Genomic DNA, 20,881 nt, shown 5'->3' on the forward strand with positions numbered 1-20,881 from the left:
TGCAACCCAGTACTGGAAAATATCCATACACATTCACTACAATCAATTTAGTTCATCAAGTGCATGTGTTTGGACCTTGGGGGAAAACAGAGCACCTGGAGGAAACCCACAATAACAAGGGGAGAACATGCAAACGGCAACTGACCCATCCGGGACTCGAACCAGCTTACTGTGAGGCAACAGTGCTAACCACTGAGCCACCGTGTCACCCACCTAGATGGGTGCTAATATGATTTTACTAATTTGCAAATAATACTTTTCTGAAATTATATTATTAAGGAACATGTCTGAATGTCCGAATATAAAACCAACTTTACCTCAATCGCTGCTTGTTTCCAAACTGGTTTGTATTTAATTTCTTTGTTGAACTCACAAAACATATAGGCCTTTACCTATTTAGAAAAATGTATGGCAACAAATGACTTTTTGTATTTTTTACCTTACTAAGGATGTCAAATACTTCTCTATCATTAATAATCTTGTCTTATCATTATTTTTGTGTTCACGTCAGGGTAAGTGAACATAAAAAATTAAACAAACAAAAAAAAAAAAAATCGGATGGACTGTCACTTTAAGGGAATGGGCGGCGGCTGCAGAATTCTACATTCTGATTGGCTGTTCCTGACGGATCGTGGGTAGTGTAGTTCTTCACCGCAATTTGGCTCTGCTTAAATGTGCATTCAATATTATTAATATTGACCGATTGGTTAAACTGACGAATATAGCTATTGCTCAGTAGCTCATGGTGCATCTCTCTTTCCAGGCATTAATCTTCAGGAATCAGACGGGTGCACTACACGCTCATAAATATTCACAATACCTCAGGACAACCTCATTAATATTCAACAGCTAACATACGCTAGCTGATTCATAGTTTTCCCATACGGACTTTAGTGAGGGCAAGATATGTTTTGCAGCAGATTACAACGCTGGACCGCTTTTAGATAAAACAACAAAATCATAACAAACGAGACTTGTTGACACTGTTGTTGTTGTTGTTGACGTGTTTATAAGCTTGTGTGCGATTGTTTGGACATCTACAGCTACCAGGTAACTACATACAGAAGTTTAATCAGACTTTTTATATACTTTAGTATGGCTATATTTTGTATTATTACTATTTTGAGACTTAGCCTAAATGCTATGCGTTTAAGTTAAAAGGAAATTATTATTTGTTCTAGTAAATTATTATTAATATTATTATTATTACATTTGCCAAGTAATGTTTAACAGAGCAAAGACTTTTTGTTTCTGATTTTAATATCTGTAATAATTTTTTTATTAAAATAGTAATAAAAAGTTTTATATATATATATATATATATATATATATATATATATATATATATATATATATATATATATATATATATATATACAATCAGTTCCAGCGTTATGGATGTGGCATTTGCAGTAAATTCTCAAAACATGAAAAAAATCAATCTGTGAACATTTTTTTATATTTTAAATAGGGAAAATAAACACACAAAAAAGTCCGAGTGTACAGTGCACAACATACTTGGTCGAAATTCTGTGAATTAAACTGCACAACCTGAAAGAAACAATGCTAATTAAAAAGGTAAAAGTTGCTCACTATAGAACAAAAAGGATTGATTTTATTTGATTTGACATTTTTTCATTTCTAAGGGAAAACTTTTTTACGGATGTGACACCGCTTTGTTACGGATGTGACGGATGTGAAATTGCCACTTGTGTGACTTTTGTTAATGAAATATAATTGTTTGAAAACACTGACAGAAACATATTTCAGTATTTTTAAAGCACTGTAAAATACAAGCTTACACACACACACACACACACACACACACACACACACACACACACACACACACACACACACTCACACACACACACACACACACAAAAACGATTTAAACGTGCTATTTTTATGGGAAAGGCTTGGGTTATGGATGTGACGCCTCTCCGTTATAGATATGACAGATGTAAAATTGCCACTTGTGTGGTTTTGGTAAATCAAATATAATACTTCGAAAACATTGACAGATACATTTTTGAGTATTTCTGAAGTGCTGTAAATACTTGCTTACACAAAAAACTAAGAAACGGTTTCCATATTTTGGTGAAAATCTAATATTTTTTATTTATTATTATTATTTTTAGGTTGACATTTGCATGGAATTGCTCATATATATTATCAATCTCTAAGGCCAAATGTATTATTAACGTTAGCCCCTTTAAGAAATTGGAATATTTTTTGCATTGGCTATAAATTATCCCAACTGGTTAACCTAATTTAACCTAATAAGAAATTACACTTTAAGCAGAATACTAGTGTCTTTCAAAATAAAAATATGATGTACTGTAATCATGGCAGAAATTAAAGAAATTAGTTATTAAAATTAAAGGAAACCCTGCTGAAAAAAAAAAAAACACAGTTTAAACCAGGCTAGGCTGGTTGAGTGGTTTTAGCTGGTCGACCAGCCTGGTTTTAGAGGGGTTTTGGTCAGTTCCAGGCTGGTTTCAGACATTTCAAGCTGCTTAAACCAGCTTGACCAGCCAAAACCTGCTATGTCCATCTTAATCTCTAAATCCTTATTTATTATATAAATAATATAATTTAAAATTGAGGTATTTGTAAAAGAATCTAATAATAATCAAATAAAGTTTAATAAAAGCTTTAAAGAGACTATTCGCGCGCCCACACACAAAGATGTGCCATCATTTACAGCTTGATTGAGGTAAAGTTGGGTTTATAGTTGCACATTTGTTATTTTAATGGTCCCTATATTGTTTACCACTCTACTTTGCATATTCGGTCTAAATTAGCATGTAATTATGATGTAAAAATCAATTAAAATAAAAATATGATGTACTGTAATCATGGCAGAAATTAAAGACATTAATTATTAAAATTAAAGGAAACCCTTTAATTAAAAAAAAAAAAAAAACAGTTTAAACCAGGATAGGCTGGTTGGCTGGTTTTAGCTGGTCGACCAACCTGGTTTTAGAGGGGTTTTGGCCAGTTTCAGGCTGGTTTCAGACATTTCAAGCTGCTTAAACCAGCTTGACCAGCCAAAACCTGCTATGTCCATCTTAATCCAGGCTGATAAAGCTGGTTTTAAATGGTTTTAGCTCATTTTCCAGCCTCACCAGCTAAGACCAAGCTGGAAATGTCTGAAACCAGCCTGGAAATGACCAAAACCCCTCTAAAACCATGCTGTTAGTCTCTTTATTATGGGGGTCGCCACAGCGGAATGAACCGCTAACTTATCCAGCACATGTTTTACGCAGCAGATGCCCTTCCAGCTGCAACCCATCACTAGGAAACACCCATACACTCTTATTCACACACATACACTACAGACAATTTAGCCTACCCAATTCACCTGTACCACATATCTTTGGACTTGTAAGGGAAACCCATACCAACACAGGTAGAGCATACAAAATCAACACTGGAATGCCATCTGACCCAGCCGAGGTTCAAACCAGCGACCTTCTTGCTGTGAGGCGATTACGCTAACCACTGCGCCACCGTGCAGTCCGAAATCTTAAACAGCGCTTGGAAAATATCTCAAAGTATTCAATTTCACAGGAAGGCTAATCATTTAGGCTTCAACTGTATATACTCTGTACACTCTCTGTCTTTTTAGATATTTATAATTGACAAGTGTGTAGATTATTAACTGCACGCTATACCAGAGTTCACGTTTTCCTTTAACCACATCTGTTTCTTTCTCCAGACGGATCAAATCCATCGGCATGTTTGCGCACCGCAGTTTCAGTCTTCTGTGCAGAAGATCAGCTGTTACATCATGGAGAAGTCAGAGTCACACTGCAGGGAAGCGGCTGGATATAAGTGGCATTTATCCTCCCATTGCCACTCCATTTACTGAGCCTGAAGATGTGGACTATCAAAAACTTGATGACAATATTAGGAAATATGGACGTTTACCTTTTAGAGGTGGGTAAAGTGTGCTGGCAGCCACGATTAAACAGATAACATGGCATGCAATAGCAATTATAGTGACATGTTGTGAAGGTAAAGCCTACAATATATAATTTAAGGCATGCATATTCGCTGTAATGATTGTGTGTGTCCTGGATTTATGCTGACAATAGTTAACAGATGTTAGTATTGAGATAAACCTCGTGCAGCCTTGGGTTAAAGTCCACTTTTAAAGGGACAGTTCAGCCAAAACTGAACATTTCCCCACTATTTGCTCACACTCAAGTGGTTCTAAACCTTTATGAATATCCTATGTTGAAAACAAAGCAAGATATTTTGATGATTGCTGGAAAAAAACAGCATATGACATATTTAGAAAATACTCTAGAGTGTTACTTTTTTTAACAACATTCTTTAAAATATGGGGTTTTGTATTTGACAATCAACTAAAACATGTTTGTGACCAGTTCACGGTGAGTTTATGGCATTTGTTTTCATTTTTTCCGAACTTTTTCTTATTTTGGGTGTGCTATGCTAGTTTTAACCATTGGTTTAAAACTGTTAAAGTGCTCTACCTAGTGGACATTCTGAAAATTACATCCACATTCAACCTAAAGTCACTGGAAATTCAGATTTATTCTAGCCTGCTCTCCGAAATATGTTGTCTGACTGGGTATCTGTCTGTTAGTCCGTCCGTCTAGGCATCTGCCCGCCCGCCCGTCCGTCCGCCCGTCCGTCCGTCCGTCCGTCCGTCCGTCCGTCCGTCCGTCCGTCCGTCTGTCTGTCTGTCTATCTATCTATCTATCTATCTATCTATCTATCTATCTATCTATCTATCTATCTATCTATCTATCTATCTATCTATCTATCTATCGATCTATCTATCTATCTATCTCTCTATCTATCTATCTATCTATCTATCTATCTATCTATCTATCTGTCTGTCTGTCTGTCTCTCTGTCTGACTTTCCATCAATCTACATTTCTGTCCATCCATCCGTTTGTCTGTCTCTCTGTCTGTCTGTCTGTCTATCTATCTATCTATCTATCTATCTATCTATCTATCTATCTATCTATCTATCTATCTATCTATCTATCTATCTATCTATCTATCTATCTATCTATCTATCTATATCTATCTGTCTGTCTGTCTGTCTGTCTGTCTGTCTGTCTGTCTGTCTGTCTGTCTGTCTGTCTGTCTGTCTCTCTGTCTGACTTTCCATCAATCTACATTTCTGTCCATCCATCCGTTTGTCTGTCTCTCTGTCTGTCTGTCTATCTATCTATCTATCTATATCTGTCTGTCTGTCCGTCCATCCGTCTGTCAACCTACATCTATCTATCTATCTATCTATCTATCTATCTATCTATCTATCTGTCTGTCTGTCTGTCTGTCTGTCTGTCTGTCTGTCTGTCTGTCTGTCTGTCCGTCCGTCCGTCCGTCCGTCCGTCCGTCCGTCCGTCCGTCCGTCCGTCTGACTTTCCATCAATCTACCTTTCTGTTTAAAGTATCAAACCCATGCTAACAACAGATTAATGCTAACATAGCATGCAAACATGCTAGCATGCATTATTAGTAATATAAGCTAAATCCTTCTAGCAATGTGCAAAAACATGTTAGAAACTTACTCATTTATGCTAATGACACATCATCAATGTTTTTAAACATGCCAGAGATATCATAAACTCTTTCATTTGCTTGTACGTCAATTGTCTTCCTTTGTAATTAATGTTAACATGGTAAACTTGCTAATAGCACGCCAATCCATCTTAACCTTGTATTAAAGCATATTAGCAACATGTTAAGTAATTCCACCAACATGTTGACAACTGTTAAATATGGCAAACTTTAGAAAGTAATCCATGCCAACATTCTAGCATGCATTGACAGCAATATACGCTATATAATTTTAGCAATGTGCTAAAACTTGTCAGAAACTTGCTAATTTATGCTAATAACATTTCATCAATGATTTTAAACATCTTAGAAATATGATACCTGCATTTTTTGCTCATACATCAGTTTCCTTCCTTTACAATTAATGCTAACATGTTAAACTTTGCTAATAGTATGCCAATCCATCTAAACCTTGTATTAAAGCATATTAGCATAATGTGTTGAAACTATTACAAATATCACACACATGCTAGGAACCAATTCATGCTAACATAGCCTGCAAACATGCTAGATTCCATTAACAGCAATATATGCTAAATCGCTTTAGCAATCTACTAAAACATGTCAGAAGCTTGCTAATTTATGCTAATAACATGTCATCAATGTTTTTAAACATGCTAGAGATATCATAAACCTTTTGTATTCGCTCATACATCAGTTTTCTTCATTTCAAATTAATGCTAACATGTAAACTTGCTAACAGCACACCAATCTATCTTAACCTTGTATTAAAGCATATTAGCAACATGTTAATTAATTCTACCATTGTGTTGAAAACTGTTAAACCACATGCTAGCAACACACACAAACCGTGCAAACATGCTAGCGTGCGTTAACAGCAATATATGCAAAATCATTCTAGCAATGTGCTAAAACATATCAGAAACTTGCTAATTTATGCTAATGACATGTTAGCAATGTGTTAAAACAAGATAAATATATCCCAAAACCTTTTCTTACCTTCTTCCTGATGAATTCAGTGTTTAATGTCCACTTGCAGGTCTAGTAGTGCAGGGCTCTAATGGCGAATACCCATATCTGACGGCGGAGGAGAGGGTTGAGGTGGTGAAGAGAGTGAAACAGGCCCTGCCAAAAGACAAGCTAGTTATGGCTGGATCTGGATGTGAATGTAAGACCCTCTACTATATGTACACCAGATTACACTTATAGACAGTTTTGACGATTCTTAATAATTTTTTATTTGTTTGCCACACTTTAATATTTCAGATCATCAAACCAGTTCAAATATGAGTTAAAGATGACACAAGAAAACACATCATGCAGTTTTTAAATGAAGGTTTTTATTATTAAAGGTGCAGTATGTACGTCTGACGCCTAGTAGTTGAACTAGGTCAAAACACATGCAAGTGCAGGTTGCCAGATTGACACCAGCAAAGACTAATGATTTAAGTCATGTTCTTAATAAAATCAACAGCACATGATAGAAGGCATTTTTTTTCCATATCAAAAAGAGTTTTGTGCTAATTTATATTTTAGAAACAGCTTCTTTTGCAGCTGAACAACAGAAAACTGATCAGCTCAGGTGCACCTCATGTGCTTCATTGAGTGTTTAATGCTAATTCGGTGAGTTGGAATGTCATTTTACAGGACATTTATTGCCATACTACAGAAAGCAGCAGCAGATAGTTCACCTCACATCTGGAAAATAAAACAAACCCTCTGAAATTGAACTGTGACTCAAAACCAACACATATCAGTGATTCAGCATCTACATTTAATTATATTAATATGTATTTATTTGATTATAAACCTTACCATTTCACTGGCGTGCAGTGAGTGCACTATTCTGTGCTTCTGAATGGCTGTATTTACATTTCTGTCGTTTTTCATCTGGTTCAAGCAGCCAAATTGCTCATCACTGCAAATCTCATCACGTTGCGTGTTTTGACACGGGGTTACAATGTAACCTGCTCACCTAATGCCTACATTCATAATCAAATTTCATCTCATTTTCGTTCCGCTTTTACGGGGCCGGGTCGTGTGAGCAGCAGTCTTGGGAGAGAACGCCAGACTTCCCTCTCCCCAGACACTTCGTCTCGCCAGCCGAGAGACATAGTCCCTCCAGCGTGTCCTGGGTCTTCCCTGAGGCCTCTTCCTGGTGGGACATGCCTGGAACACCTCCCTAGGTAGGCGTTGTGGTACACAAAAAAAGACTTTCACTTCAGGCATTGTTTGTGAATTAACCGACTTACGTGTTGCCTACTAACTGCAGACGCGATCATGAGGCTGTTTTTGTGCCTGGTTTGAAGTAATCAATCACAGAACTGGAGAAAGTGCAGTACTTTGTTAATTTTAATATAGCATATTAATAATGAAATCCAAAAATGATAGTATTATATTGAGAGTTAATTTTAAGCTATCTTGTGGCCCACCTGTTGGATCGCTGAGGCCCCCTAGTGGGCTGCGGCTCACCGGTTGAGAATTTCATCCTTATCAGATGAAATTAACCGTTCAAAGTTGTGCCATCCAGTGGATACAATTGGAACAGCAGCTTCTTTTATTAAAAAAGTGCAGCTCGTTTTTATACTTTACAGAATCATCTCGCGGGCCGGATCAAACCTGTTTGCGAGCCTGATCCAGCCCGCGGGCCGTACGCTTGACACCCCTGCTTTAGAGAACTTACATACAAAGTATAAAACTACATCGCCCTCTGTGAAAAAGTCTACTTCTGAATGGCTGAAGAAAAGCAAAATGAAGACTCTGTAGTGGCCTAGTCAATGTCCTGACCTGAATCCAATTGAGATCCAGTAAAATAACCTTAAAAACGCGGTTCATATAAATGTGCCATCTTCAAACTGAATAATAATAATAAGGTTATTAATAATAAAGTTGCAAATTTTATGTTCAGATCAGCATTTTGTGTCCAAATGTGAAGTTTTGCTGCAAGTAACCATATAATAATGTACATTACACTAGCCCAGGGGTGTCAAACTCAATACCTGGAGGGCCGAAGCCCTGCACAGTTTAGTTACAACCCTGCTCCAACACACTCACCTGTAGGTTTCAAACAAGCCTAAAGGACTCAATTAGTTTGATCAGGTGTGTTTAATTAGGGTTGGAACTAAACTGTGCACTTTTGGAACTGAGTTTGACACCTGTGCACTAGCCGGTTGTTATCGTAGGATAACGTCCAATGAAACACTAACAATGTTTAAATAATGTGAAAATATAACAGCTGTTGTACTAATTTAATTGATTTCTTTCTGAATTACTTTCTTTTGACTGAAATTTTAAAGTGTGGACATACTGCACTACATTGACATGAAATAACATCAATACATTGTAATGGTCTATACTGCAGACAGATAACATTCATTAGTTTTTTCCTTGTAGCCACCAGAGCCACAATCCAAATGAGCCAAAGAATGGCAGACGCGGGTGCTGATTGTGTTTTAGTGGTAACACCGTGTTTTTACCGCGGCCGAATGGACAGCCGAGCTCTTATAAACCACTACTCTAAGGTATGATGTTTTTAAATCGTGGCATTATTAGTCAGAATATGCTCACGGATGATAAAAACACTAAGATCTAATCAAGGACTGTTCTCTAGAGGCATCTGTGGACATATTTTTGCGCTCATTTGCATTTTACTTTGTTAAATTGCGCTTGAGCTTCACACTCTGTCTTATTAAAATGCATTGTTGCTTTCTTCCATCCCAAGGTGGCAGATTCCTGTTCAGTGCCAGTTGTGTTGTACAGCGTGCCAGCAAACACTGGTCTTGACCTGCCTGTGGATGCTGTAATTCAGCTCTCTAAGCATCCCAATATTGTCGGCCTCAAAGACAGTGGTGGAGACGTAAGATGAGGCATTTAAACCAATTTAACAGCAATGTTTATTTTATTAATGTAATATTATTACATGGCTCTCTGAAATAGCTCATTATGATTGCACAACCCAAGCTCATTCTGAAAACGTAACCCCACGGACGTTTCTGGAGACCGCGATTTACATGGCCGGAGGTACGTATGTCTGCATTTCGTTTTTTCAAGCCGGGGTCGCCACAGCAGAATGAACCGCCAACTTATCCAGCAAGTTTTTACGCAGCGGATGTCCTTCCAGCCTCAACCCATATCTGGGAAACATCCACACACACACTAATTCACTATGGTCAATTTAGCCTACCCAATTCACCTGTACCGCATGTCTTTGGACTGTGGGGGAAACCGGAGCACCCGGAGGAAAACCCACGCGAATGCAGGGAGAGCAAGCAAACTCCACGCAGAAACGCCAGCTAAACCGAGGCTCGAACCAGCGACCTTCTTGCTGTGAGGCGACAGCCCTACATACTGCCGCCACTGCTCTGCCTAAACACATCATGCAGTTATTAAATTAAACAAAATACAGAGCCCTGTTTAAAAAAGTAAAAAAAAAAAGACTTTGGAGTGGCTTAGTCAAAGTCCTGACCTGATATCTATTGAGATGCTGTTGAATGACCTTAAAAAGGCGGTTCATGTATATATTTGCTTAGTTTTCACTCCATTGTTCTTAAGTATTTGGTGCTATCTTCCAACTGTATAATAATAATAATAATAATAATAATAATAATAATAATAATGTAATGTGTATTTATATAGCACATTTATTGTGTATGGCCATACACCCAAAGCGCTTGACAATCATGAGATGGATCTCTCTACACCACCACCAGTGTGCAGCATCCACTTGGATGATGCGACGGCAGCTACAGGACAACAGCACCAGTGCGCTCACCACACACCAGCTATTGGTGGAGTGGAGAGACAGTGATGGAGTCAATTCGGTGGAAGGGGATGATTGGGAGGCCATGATCGTATGGGCCGATAGAGGGACTTTGGCCAGGACACCGGGGTTACACCCGTGCTCTTTCACGAGAAGTGCCATGGGATTTTTAATGACCACAGAGAGTCAAGACCTCGGTTCATCCGAAAGACGGCGCTCACTGACAGTGTAGTGTCCCCTTCACTTTTACTGGGGCATTAGGACTCACACAGACCTCAGGTTGAGCGCCCCCTGCTGGCCTCACTAACACCACTTCCAACAGCAACCTAGTGTTCCCTAGTGGTCTCCCATCCAGGTACTGACCAGGCTCAGCCCTGCTTAGCTTCAGTGAGTAACCGGTCTTGGGCTGCAGGGTGACATGGCTGTGGCCACATGTAATAATAAAAGGGTTATTAGAAAGTGACTAAGCCAAAAAGAAAATGAATGAATGAATAAATAAACGAATGAATAAATAGGGTTATTAGTAATAAGGTTGCAAATTTTATGTTCAGATCAATGTTTTGGGTTCAAATGTGAAGTTTTGTGGCAAGTAACCATATAATGTTCATCACATGACTAGCCGCTTATTATTGCATAAAAAGTCCAAATCCTGAAACAGTATTAACGGTTAAATAATGCTTAAATATGAGAGCTCTTGTAATAATTTAATATATTAAAGAAACAATTCATACAGTTTTTAATTGCCTTCTTTTGACAGTAATTTTAAAGTGTGAAAATACTGCATAATAAGTGCATTTCTAATTTGTCTTCATATTTCTGTCTGTTTTCATTTATTTATTTTTTTTGTCATCACCTTGAAACACCTGATTATTTGATAATTGATAGATCACCAGAATAGCTCTGATGGTGCAGAAAACCAGATCGCAGGATTTTCAGGTGCTGGCAGGATCAGCTGGTTTCCTCATGGCTGCGTACGCCGTAGGTGAGAATGAGTTCATCATGATCTTCACACTGTGAAATATTTCTGTCTTGTTATTAGAAATATAATTGGAAACAGCCTGACACATTTACATATACATTTAGGTGTCACTTAATATTTTAAATGAGTAGTAGTATCAGTATAAGTTACATTACTTGCACAACACACAACACTGTAAAAAATAAAACGTTAACTCAAATCAAACGTTTAGTTTATTTACCTTTATTTTATTTGACTTCACTGGAAAAAAGTAAACGATTAGCAATTAGTTGAGAGTTAACCTTGTTGCTATGAAAATAAATTAGTTGACTTTACTTAAAGAATTGAGTAAACCCGTTGCTTTAAAAAAAGATTACTTGACTTTACTTAAGTAAATCCATTACATTTAAAGCTGATAGTTGACTTTACTTAAAGGGCTCGTTTCAGCAGGGTGTTTTCACACCTCTACTTTGGAAAAAGTCAGAAAAGTGGGCGTGTCCAGCTCTGTTTAGGGGGGAGTGTCGGTGGAAGAAAAGAGGCATGGTGTGGGAGTGTCTATTTGGGCGCGCTGAATTTCAGCGTCAAAACACACAACCACAGCGGACAATGTGACTGTGTTTACATGGACATCTGTAGTCGAATTATTTGCCAAATTATTAAATGGTGGACTTTAACTGCAGTTTGGCTCTTTCATTCAGGTATTCATTCATGTCCCTCACGACAAACGTGATATTTGATTCGAGGAACTGCTCTAAGCCTGTATTTTTCATGCAATGTTTGATACCGCACGGCGAATGAGAGAAAAAAAAAACTCAGCATTTCCCGGAAACTTAGATGCACGCGGCAGGTAGTGTCAGAAAGCCGCGTGTGTTATTCCGGTCACAAAATCCAACACGAGGTTATAGTTTGGTTGTAATTGTTAGTGCTAACTTGTTTACACTCGGTGCAATAGTTTGTTTGATACGAATAAAATACGAACTGAAGAAACAAAGAGCACTGGTCACTCACCAAATCTGTAGAGACAGGACAATCACCAGCAACTAGAGCCGCGTCTTTATTTAGAGGAGACTAAAGCAAATCCGGATCTCAGCGTTTGCAGATGAGAACAGCTCTCAGGTAAACAATAACCCTCCTTAGACACATAAGTTATTGTTGTCGAGCGTCGCGTACACTGTTAATCCACACGTGACTCCAGCTGCGCTCTCACAGAGAGAAAATGAAAACAAAACTTAACTGCAGCAAACTATAAAAGCAACACTTCACGCTTGTTTTGCCAACACAACGTGGTGTCTCTGTCGTCTAAACACTGTGACAGTAATGAATATTAATGAAGTTGCACAATAGAGCGCGCTGATTGGTTTGAACCAAGCTTTACTCATGCATTAATGCATCACACTGTAAGACGTAATAAGACACACTCTGGCACAGACGTCCAGTCTGCATGCTGGAATACAACGCTATTATGTCATGACCGTGACGCAGCTTCAAAAATTCGTAAACCGGAAGTAGGAATTTGCTTGAAATAACGCAAAAACAACCAATTTACACTTTTTAGTGAAATATAGGTGTCCTAATAGTATTTTTAGCAGTGTGGGACACATATACGACTGTCAACAGCTCAAAAAATGTGTTTTGGTGTTTTAAGACCCTTTAAAGAAGTGAGTAAATGCTTTGTTTTCAAAGCGATAAGTTAACTTTACTTTAAAAAAGGGAGTAAAACTGTTGCTTTTAAATCGATTAGTTGACTTTACTTTAGAAATTGAGTAAACCTGTTGCTTTCAAAGCGATTAGTTGACCTTACTTAAAGAATTGAGTAAACCCAAAAACAATTAATTGACTTTACTTTAAAAAAGTAAATAAATCCATTGCTTTTAAAGTGATTAGTTGACTTTAAATAAAAGTCAGTAAAGCTGTTGCTTTTAAATTAAACAGTTGACATTACTTTAGAAATGTTTAGTTGACTTTACTTAAAGGGTGCAAACCTGTTGTTATAAAATTTGTTGTTATACCTGTTGTGCGCTTTAGACTTTGCGCCTAGATCGTTAAATTAGAGCCCAATGCATTTACTTATGCAAATGTATATTTATTCAGTTTTTATGTTTTAGTATTATTATTATTGAGTAATTTGCAAAGCTTTAGATAATTTGTACCAGGAACAATTTGTAAAAGTAATGTTTTTTGGTCTTTTACTGCTGTATTTCTCAGCCACGTTCCTGGAAGACTAACAGCACTGTAAGTTTTTCTGTAGATGAAAGCCTGACACAATCAACCTCCCCTCACTAATGTGTGTCAAAAACACACAGGGTGGTGAATTTCAACCGCGCGTGCGCACCGTCGCCCTGTCAGTCAAGCTGTTGCTTATGTAGGAGTGCTCTATATTTGTCACTCAGATTGCCCATTTTATATTTGATGCATTTGTGTGTGTGTTTTGCTGTTGCACTTTGTGACGTTATAGGTGTGTGTGTTTATTACAGGCGCTGTAGGAGGCGTCTGCGCCCTGGCCAATGTCCTGGGTCAGCAGGTGTGTGAACTAGCGCAGCTGTGTGTTTCCGGACGCTGGGACGAAGCCAAAGAGCTCCAGTATCGCCTCATCGAACCCAACACAGCAGTGAGCATCACGTCGCATGGCAACCGCACACATTTATTATACCGCACATACATTCACTGCTATATAGGCACCATAAACATTGGCAGCGGCGGCCCTTCCCCCATGAGCTCTGCTTCAAAGGCCAGAGGAAGATTCGCACCAGACTGCAAATGTAAAACACACACACACACACACACAAAAATAAAAGAGAAAGTATAATTGGTTGATCTTGAAGGGTTTGAATAGAATAAACATGCTCCTTTTTGACCTTGTGTGAGAGATTGAGCACGGCTAAAATGCTTTGCTGATTTTTGTCTAGTTTCTAGTCCAAATGTCTGAACATTTCTTAAATCAAGAAGCTTTATATTATATATATATATACATATACATAATTATGTATATATATATAATTATGTATATATATATATATATATACATTAGAATTAAAAGTTTGTTACAGTGTACTTATTGTGTAAATACATGCATTTACTGTATACTTATGCTTGATTAAATACATGTATGTAATTACATCTGTAATTAACTTTTGTAATTACATTTGTAAATACACTGTTGACCATCCCTTACACTTTGACCCACCCTTTAACCTACCCATGCCACCAAACCTGTCCATAACCCAACCTCTATCCCAACTCAAAAGCACCACAAGTGTTCTCAAATACATTATAAACACAGTAAGTACATTGTATTTATTTTTTTGATGTAAGTACAAAGTAGTTAAGGACACTTAATATAAAGTGGGACCGTATGTATATATATATATGTATGTATATATATATATATATATATATTATTCGAGAGAAGTAAAAATAAAAGTCTCTTTTTCAGATTAAAAACAAGCTGATTTGTAGACTTTATATAGATTTATATAGATTTTACAGTTTGTAATCCTAGTTATGGTATTTCATATATGTCCAAAAAGTAATAGGAAGATGCAAATGCTTATTTACTCCGTCCTCTTTTCTACTTTACATCTATTATGAGCCACAATCCATAACAATAAATAATAATCCTCAACAATAATCATCAAATTAACACTGTGATTCTGTCTTTTTAGCAGAGGGAAAAATGCTTTTCTTTGTTTTTGTCTCGTTTTTAGTCCAAATATCTTAAAATTCCTTAAATCTAGAAGCGTTGTATTAGATATATTATTTGAGAATGTCTCTTCTTCAGATAAAAACAAGCTAATTTGTCTTTTTTATATAGACTTTAGACTTTGTTTTGAACATATAAAAATGAACTACAATTAATAAACAAAGCAGAATAATACAACAATGCAACACAATTGGGTCTCATATGTGTCCGAAAAGCATCAGGATGAAGCAAATGCTTATTTAATCCTTCCTCTTTTCCACTCTACATCAATTATAAATCACAATAAATAATAATCCTCAACAATAATCATCAAATTAACACCATGATTCTGTATTTTAGGCATGGCAGAAAATGCTTTTCTTAGTGTTTGTCTCGTTTCTAGTCCAAACATTGTCCACATGTACCAAAAATCATTTATTTATTTTAGAATTTGTCAATTGAAGGACTTTTTATAGAGATTTCAGATGATTTCAGACATGTAAAAAATAAATAACTACAATGAAGCTAAATAAAACAACAACACAACACAGTACAATGCAACTTTACCTCATACATGTCTGAAAAGTAATAGGAAGATGCAAATGCTTATTTAAGCTTACCTTTTCCTCACTCTACATCGATTATAAATCAAAATTAATTATAATCCACAACTATAATCATCAAATTAACACCATGATATTCTCTTTTTACTACGGTAAAAAATCATTTTTCTTAGTTTTTATCTTGTTTCTTGTTCAAATATCTAAAAATTTAAATCAAGAAGTTTTATATTTTATTTTTTGAGACGAGTAAAAATAAAGCTCTCTTTTTCAGATTAAAAACAAGCTGATTTGTAGATTTTATATAGTCTTTATTTAGATTTATATAGATTTTAGAGTCTGTAATCCTAGTTATGGTATCTCAAACTTGTCCAAAAAGGTAATAGGAAGATGCAAATGCTTATTTACTCCGTCCTCTTTTCTACTCTACATCTATTATAAACCACAATCCATAACAATAAATAATAATCCTCAACAATAATCATCAAATTAACACTGTGATTCTGTCTTTTTAGCAGAGGGAAAAATGCTTTTCTTTGTTTTTGTCTCGTTTTTAGTCCAAATATCTTAAAATTCCTTAAATTTAGAAGCGTTGTATTAGATATATTATTCGAGAAAGTCTCTTTTCAAGATAAAAACAAGCTAATTTGTCTTTTTTATATAGACTTTAGACTTCGTTTTGAACGTATAAAAATGAACTACAATTAATAAACAAAGCAGAATAATACAACAATGCAACACAATTGTATCTCGTATGTGTCCAAAAAGCATCAGGATGAAGCAAATGCTTATTTAATCCTTCCTCTTTTCCACTCTACATCAATTATAAATCACAATAAATAATAATCCTCAACAATAATCATCAAATTAACACCATGATTCTGTATTTTAGGCATGGCAGAAAATGCTTTTCTTAGTGTTTGTCTCGTTTCTAGTCCAAACATTGTCCACATGTACCAAAAATCATTTATTTATTTCAGAATTTGTCAATTGAAGGACTTTTTATAGAGATTTCAGACATGTAAAAAATAAATAACTACAATGAAGTTAAATAAAACAACAACACAACACAGTACAATGCAACTGTACCTCATACATGTCTGAAAAGTAATAGGAAGATGCAAATGCTTATTTAAGCTTACCTTTTCCTCACTCTACATCGATTATAAATCAAAATTAATTATAATTCACAACTATAATCATCAAATTAACACCATGATATTGTCTTTTTACTACGGTAAAAAATAATTTTTCTTAGTTTTTATCTTGTTTCTTGTTCAAATATCTAAAAATTTAAATCAAGAAGTTTTATATATTTTATTTTTTGAGACGAGTAAAAATAAAGCTCTCTTTTTCAGATTAAAAACAAGCTGATTTGTAGATTTTATATAGTCTTTATTTAGATTTATATAGATTTTAGAGTCTGTAATCCTAGTTATGGTATCTCAAACTTGTCCAAAAAGGTAATAGGAAGATGCAAATGCTTATTTACTCCGTCCTCTTTTCTACTCTACATCTATTATAAACCACAATCCATAACAATAAATAATAATCCTCAACAATAATCATCAAATTAACACTGTGATTCTGTCTTTTTAGCAGAGGGAAAAATGCTTTTCTTTGTTTTTGTCTCGTTTTTAGTCCAAATATCTTAAAATTCCTTAAATTTAGAAGCGTTGTATTAGATATATTATTCGAGAAAGTCTCTTTTCAAGATAAAAACAAGCTAATTTGTCTTTTTTATATAGACTTTAGACTTCGTTTTGAACGTATAAAAATGAACTACAATTAATAAACAAAGCAGAATAATACAACAATGCAACACAATTGTATCTCGTATGTGTCCAAAAAGCATCAGGATGAAGCAAATGCTTATTTAATCCTTCCTCTTTTCCACTCTACATCAATTATAAATCACAATAAATAATAATCCTCAACAATAATCATCAAATTAACACCATGATTCTGTATTTTAGGCATGGCAGAAAATGCTTTTCTTAGTGTTTGTCTCGTTTCTAGTCCAAACATTGTCCACATGTACCAAAAATCATTTATTTATTTCAGAATTTGTCAATTGAAGGACTTTTTATAGAGATTTCAGACATGTAAAAAATAAATAACTACAATGAAGTTAAATAAAACAACAACACAACACAGTACAATGCAACTGTACCTCATACATGTCTGAAAAGTAATAGGAAGATGCAAATGCTTATTTAAGCTTACCTTTTCCTCACTCTACATCGATTATAAATCAAAATTAATTATAATTCACAACTATAATCATCAAATTAACACCATGATATTGTCTTTTTACTACGGTAAAAAATAATTTTTCTTAGTTTTTATCTTGTTTCTTGTTCAAATATCTAAAAATTTAAATCAAGAAGTTTTATATATTTTATTTTTTGAGACGAGTAAAAATAAAGCTCTCTTTTTCAGATTAAAAACAAGCTGATTTGTAGATTTTATATAGTCTTTATTTAGATTTATATAGATTTTAGAGTCTGTAATCCTAGTTATGGTATCTCAAACTTGTCCAAAAAGGTAATAGGAAGATGCAAATGCTTATTTACTCCGTCCTCTTTTCTACTCTACATCTATTATAAACCACAATCCATAACAATAAATAATAATCCTCAACAATAATCATCAAATTAACACTGTGATTCTGTCTTTTTAGCAGAGTGAAAAATGCTTTTCTTTGTTTTTGTCTCGTTTTTAGTCCAAATATCTTAAAATTCCTTAAATTTAGAAGCGTTGTATTAGATATATTATTCGAGAAAGTCTCTTTTCAAGATAAAAACAAGCTAATTTGTCTTTTTTATATAGACTTTAGACTTCGTTTTGAACGTATAAAAATGAACTACAATTAATAAACAAAGCAGAATAATACAACAATGCAACACAATTGTATCTCGTATGTGTCCAAAAAGCATCAGGATGAAGCAAATGCTTATTTAATCCTTCCTCTTTTCCACTCTACATCAATTATAAATCACAATAAATAATAATCCTCAACAATAATCATCAAATTAACACCATGATTCTGTATTTTAGGCATGGCAGAAAATGCTTTTCTTAGTGTTTGTCTCGTTTCTAGTCCAAACATTGTCCACATGTACCAAAAATCATTTATTTATTTCAGAATTTGTCAATTGAAGGACTTTTTATAGAGATTTCAGACATGTAAAAAATAAATAACTACAATGAAGTTAAATAAAACAACAACACAACACAGTACAATGCAACTGTACCTCATACATGTCTGAAAAGTAATAGGAAGATGCAAATGCTTATTTAAGCTTACCTTTTCCTCACTCTACATCGATTATAAATCAAAATTAATTATAATTCACAACTATAATCATCAAATTAACACCATGATATTGTCTTTTTACTACGGTAAAAAATAATTTTTCTTAGTTTTTATCTTGTTTCTTGTTCAAATATCTAAAAATTTAAATCAAGAAGTTTTATATATTTTATTTTTTGAGACGAGTAAAAATAAAGCTCTCTTTTTCAGATTAAAAACAAGCTGATTTGTAGATTTTATATAGTCTTTATTTAGATTTATATAGATTTTAGAGTCTGTAATCCTAGTTATGGTATCTCAAACTTGTCCAAAAAGGTAATAGGAAGATGCAAATGCTTATTTACTCCGTCCTCTTTTCTACTCTACATCTATTATAAACCACAATCCATAACAATAAATAATAATCCTCAACAATAATCATCAAATTAACACTGTGATTCTGTCTTTTTAGCAGAGGGAAAAATGCTTTTCTTTGTTTTTGTCTCGTTTTTAGTCCAAATATCTAAAAATTCCTTAAATCTAGAAGCGTTGTATTAGATATATTATTTGAGAATGTCTCTTCTTCAGATAAAAACAAGCTAATTTGTCTTTTTTATATAGACTTTAGACTTTGTTTTGAACATATAAAAATGAACTACAATTAATAAACAAAGCAGAATAATACAACAATGCAACACAATTGGGTCTCATATGTGTCCGAAAAGCATCAGGATGAAGCAAATGCTTATTTAATCCTTCCTCTTTTCCACTCTACATCAATTATAAATCACAATAAATAATAATCCTCAACAATAATCATCAAATTAACACCATGATTCTGTATTTTAGGCATGGCAGAAAATGCTTTTCTTAGTGTTTGTCTCGTTTCTAGTCCAAACATTGTCCACATGTACCAAAAATCATTTATTTATTTTAGAATTTGTCAATTGAAGGACTTTTTATAGAGATTTCAGATGATTTCAGACATGTAAAAAATAAATAACTACAATAAAGCTAAATAAAACAACAACACAACACAGTACAATGCAACTGTACCTCATACATGTCTGAAAAGTAATAGGAAGATGCAAATGCTTATTTAAGCTTACCTTTTCCCCACTCTACATCGATTATAAATCAAAATTAATTATAATCCACAACTATAATCATCAAATTAACACCATGATATTCTCTTTTTACTACGGTAAAAAATCATTTTTCTTAGTTTTTATCTTGTTTCTTGTTCAAATATCTAAAAATTTAAATCAAGAAGTTTTATATTTTATTATTTGAGACGAGTAAAAATAAAAGTCTCTTTTTCAGATTAAAAACAAGCTGATTTGTAGATTTTATATAGTCTTTATTTAGATTTATATAGATTTTAGAGTCTGTAATCCCAGTAATGGTATCTCAAACTTGTCCAAAAAGTAATAGGAAGATGCAAATGCTTATTTACTCCGTCCTCTTTTCTACTCTACATCTATTATGAACCACAATCCATAACAATAAATAATAATCCTCAACAATAATCATCAAATTAACACTGTGATTCTGTCTTTTTAGCAGAGTGAAAAATGCTTTTCTTTGTTTTTGTCTCGTTTTTAATCCAAATATCTAAAAATTCCTTAAATCTAGAAGCGTTATATTAGATATATTATTCGAGAAAGTCTCTTCTTCAGATAAAAACAAGCTAATTTGTCTTTTTTATATAGACTTTAGACTTCATTTTGAATGTATTAAAATGAACTATAATTAATAAACAAAGCAAAATAATACAACAATGCAACACAATTGGGTCTCATATGTGTCCAAAAAGCATCAGGATGAAGCAAATGCTTATTTAATCCTTCCTCTTTTCCACTCTAAATCAATTATTAATCACAATAAATAATAATCCTCAACAATAATCATCAAATTAACACCATGATTCTGTATTTTAGGCATGGCAGAAAATGCTTTTCTTAGTGTTTGTCTCGTTTCTAGTCCAAACATTGTCCACACACTGCAAAAAATGCTATTCTTACTTAGATTTTTAATCTTGTTTTTAGTCCAAATATCTAA

General features: G+C 34.5%; 1 protein-coding gene across 2 annotated transcripts in view; it reads left to right on the plus strand.

The window, feature by feature from the left end:
* The first annotated feature begins 900 nt into the window (after positions 1-900).
* hoga1 (4-hydroxy-2-oxoglutarate aldolase 1) overlaps positions 901-20,881 on the plus strand; it is a 22,014-nt gene continuing 2,033 nt past the window's right edge. Inside the window, exons 1-7 of one of the 2 annotated variants that reach the window (NM_212870.1) lie at positions 901-1,050; positions 3,725-3,945; positions 6,609-6,737; positions 8,963-9,090; positions 9,291-9,425; positions 11,214-11,310; positions 13,761-13,894. In NM_212870.1, the coding sequence (NP_998035.1) occupies positions 3,744-3,945; positions 6,609-6,737; positions 8,963-9,090; positions 9,291-9,425; positions 11,214-11,310; positions 13,761-13,894 (825 nt within the window). In that variant the 5' untranslated portion in view covers positions 901-1,050; positions 3,725-3,743. Of the gene's footprint in view, positions 1,051-3,724; positions 3,946-4,196; positions 4,404-6,608; positions 6,738-8,962; positions 9,091-9,290; positions 9,426-11,213; positions 11,311-13,760; positions 13,895-20,881 lie in introns of those variants that run through there. The other variant, XM_073936359.1, reaches the window with a different exon arrangement.

This window comes from Danio rerio, chromosome 22 (assembly GCF_049306965.1).
Source record: "Danio rerio strain Tuebingen ecotype United States chromosome 22, GRCz12tu, whole genome shotgun sequence".
NCBI classification, from domain to species: domain Eukaryota; kingdom Metazoa; phylum Chordata; class Actinopteri; order Cypriniformes; family Danionidae; genus Danio; species Danio rerio.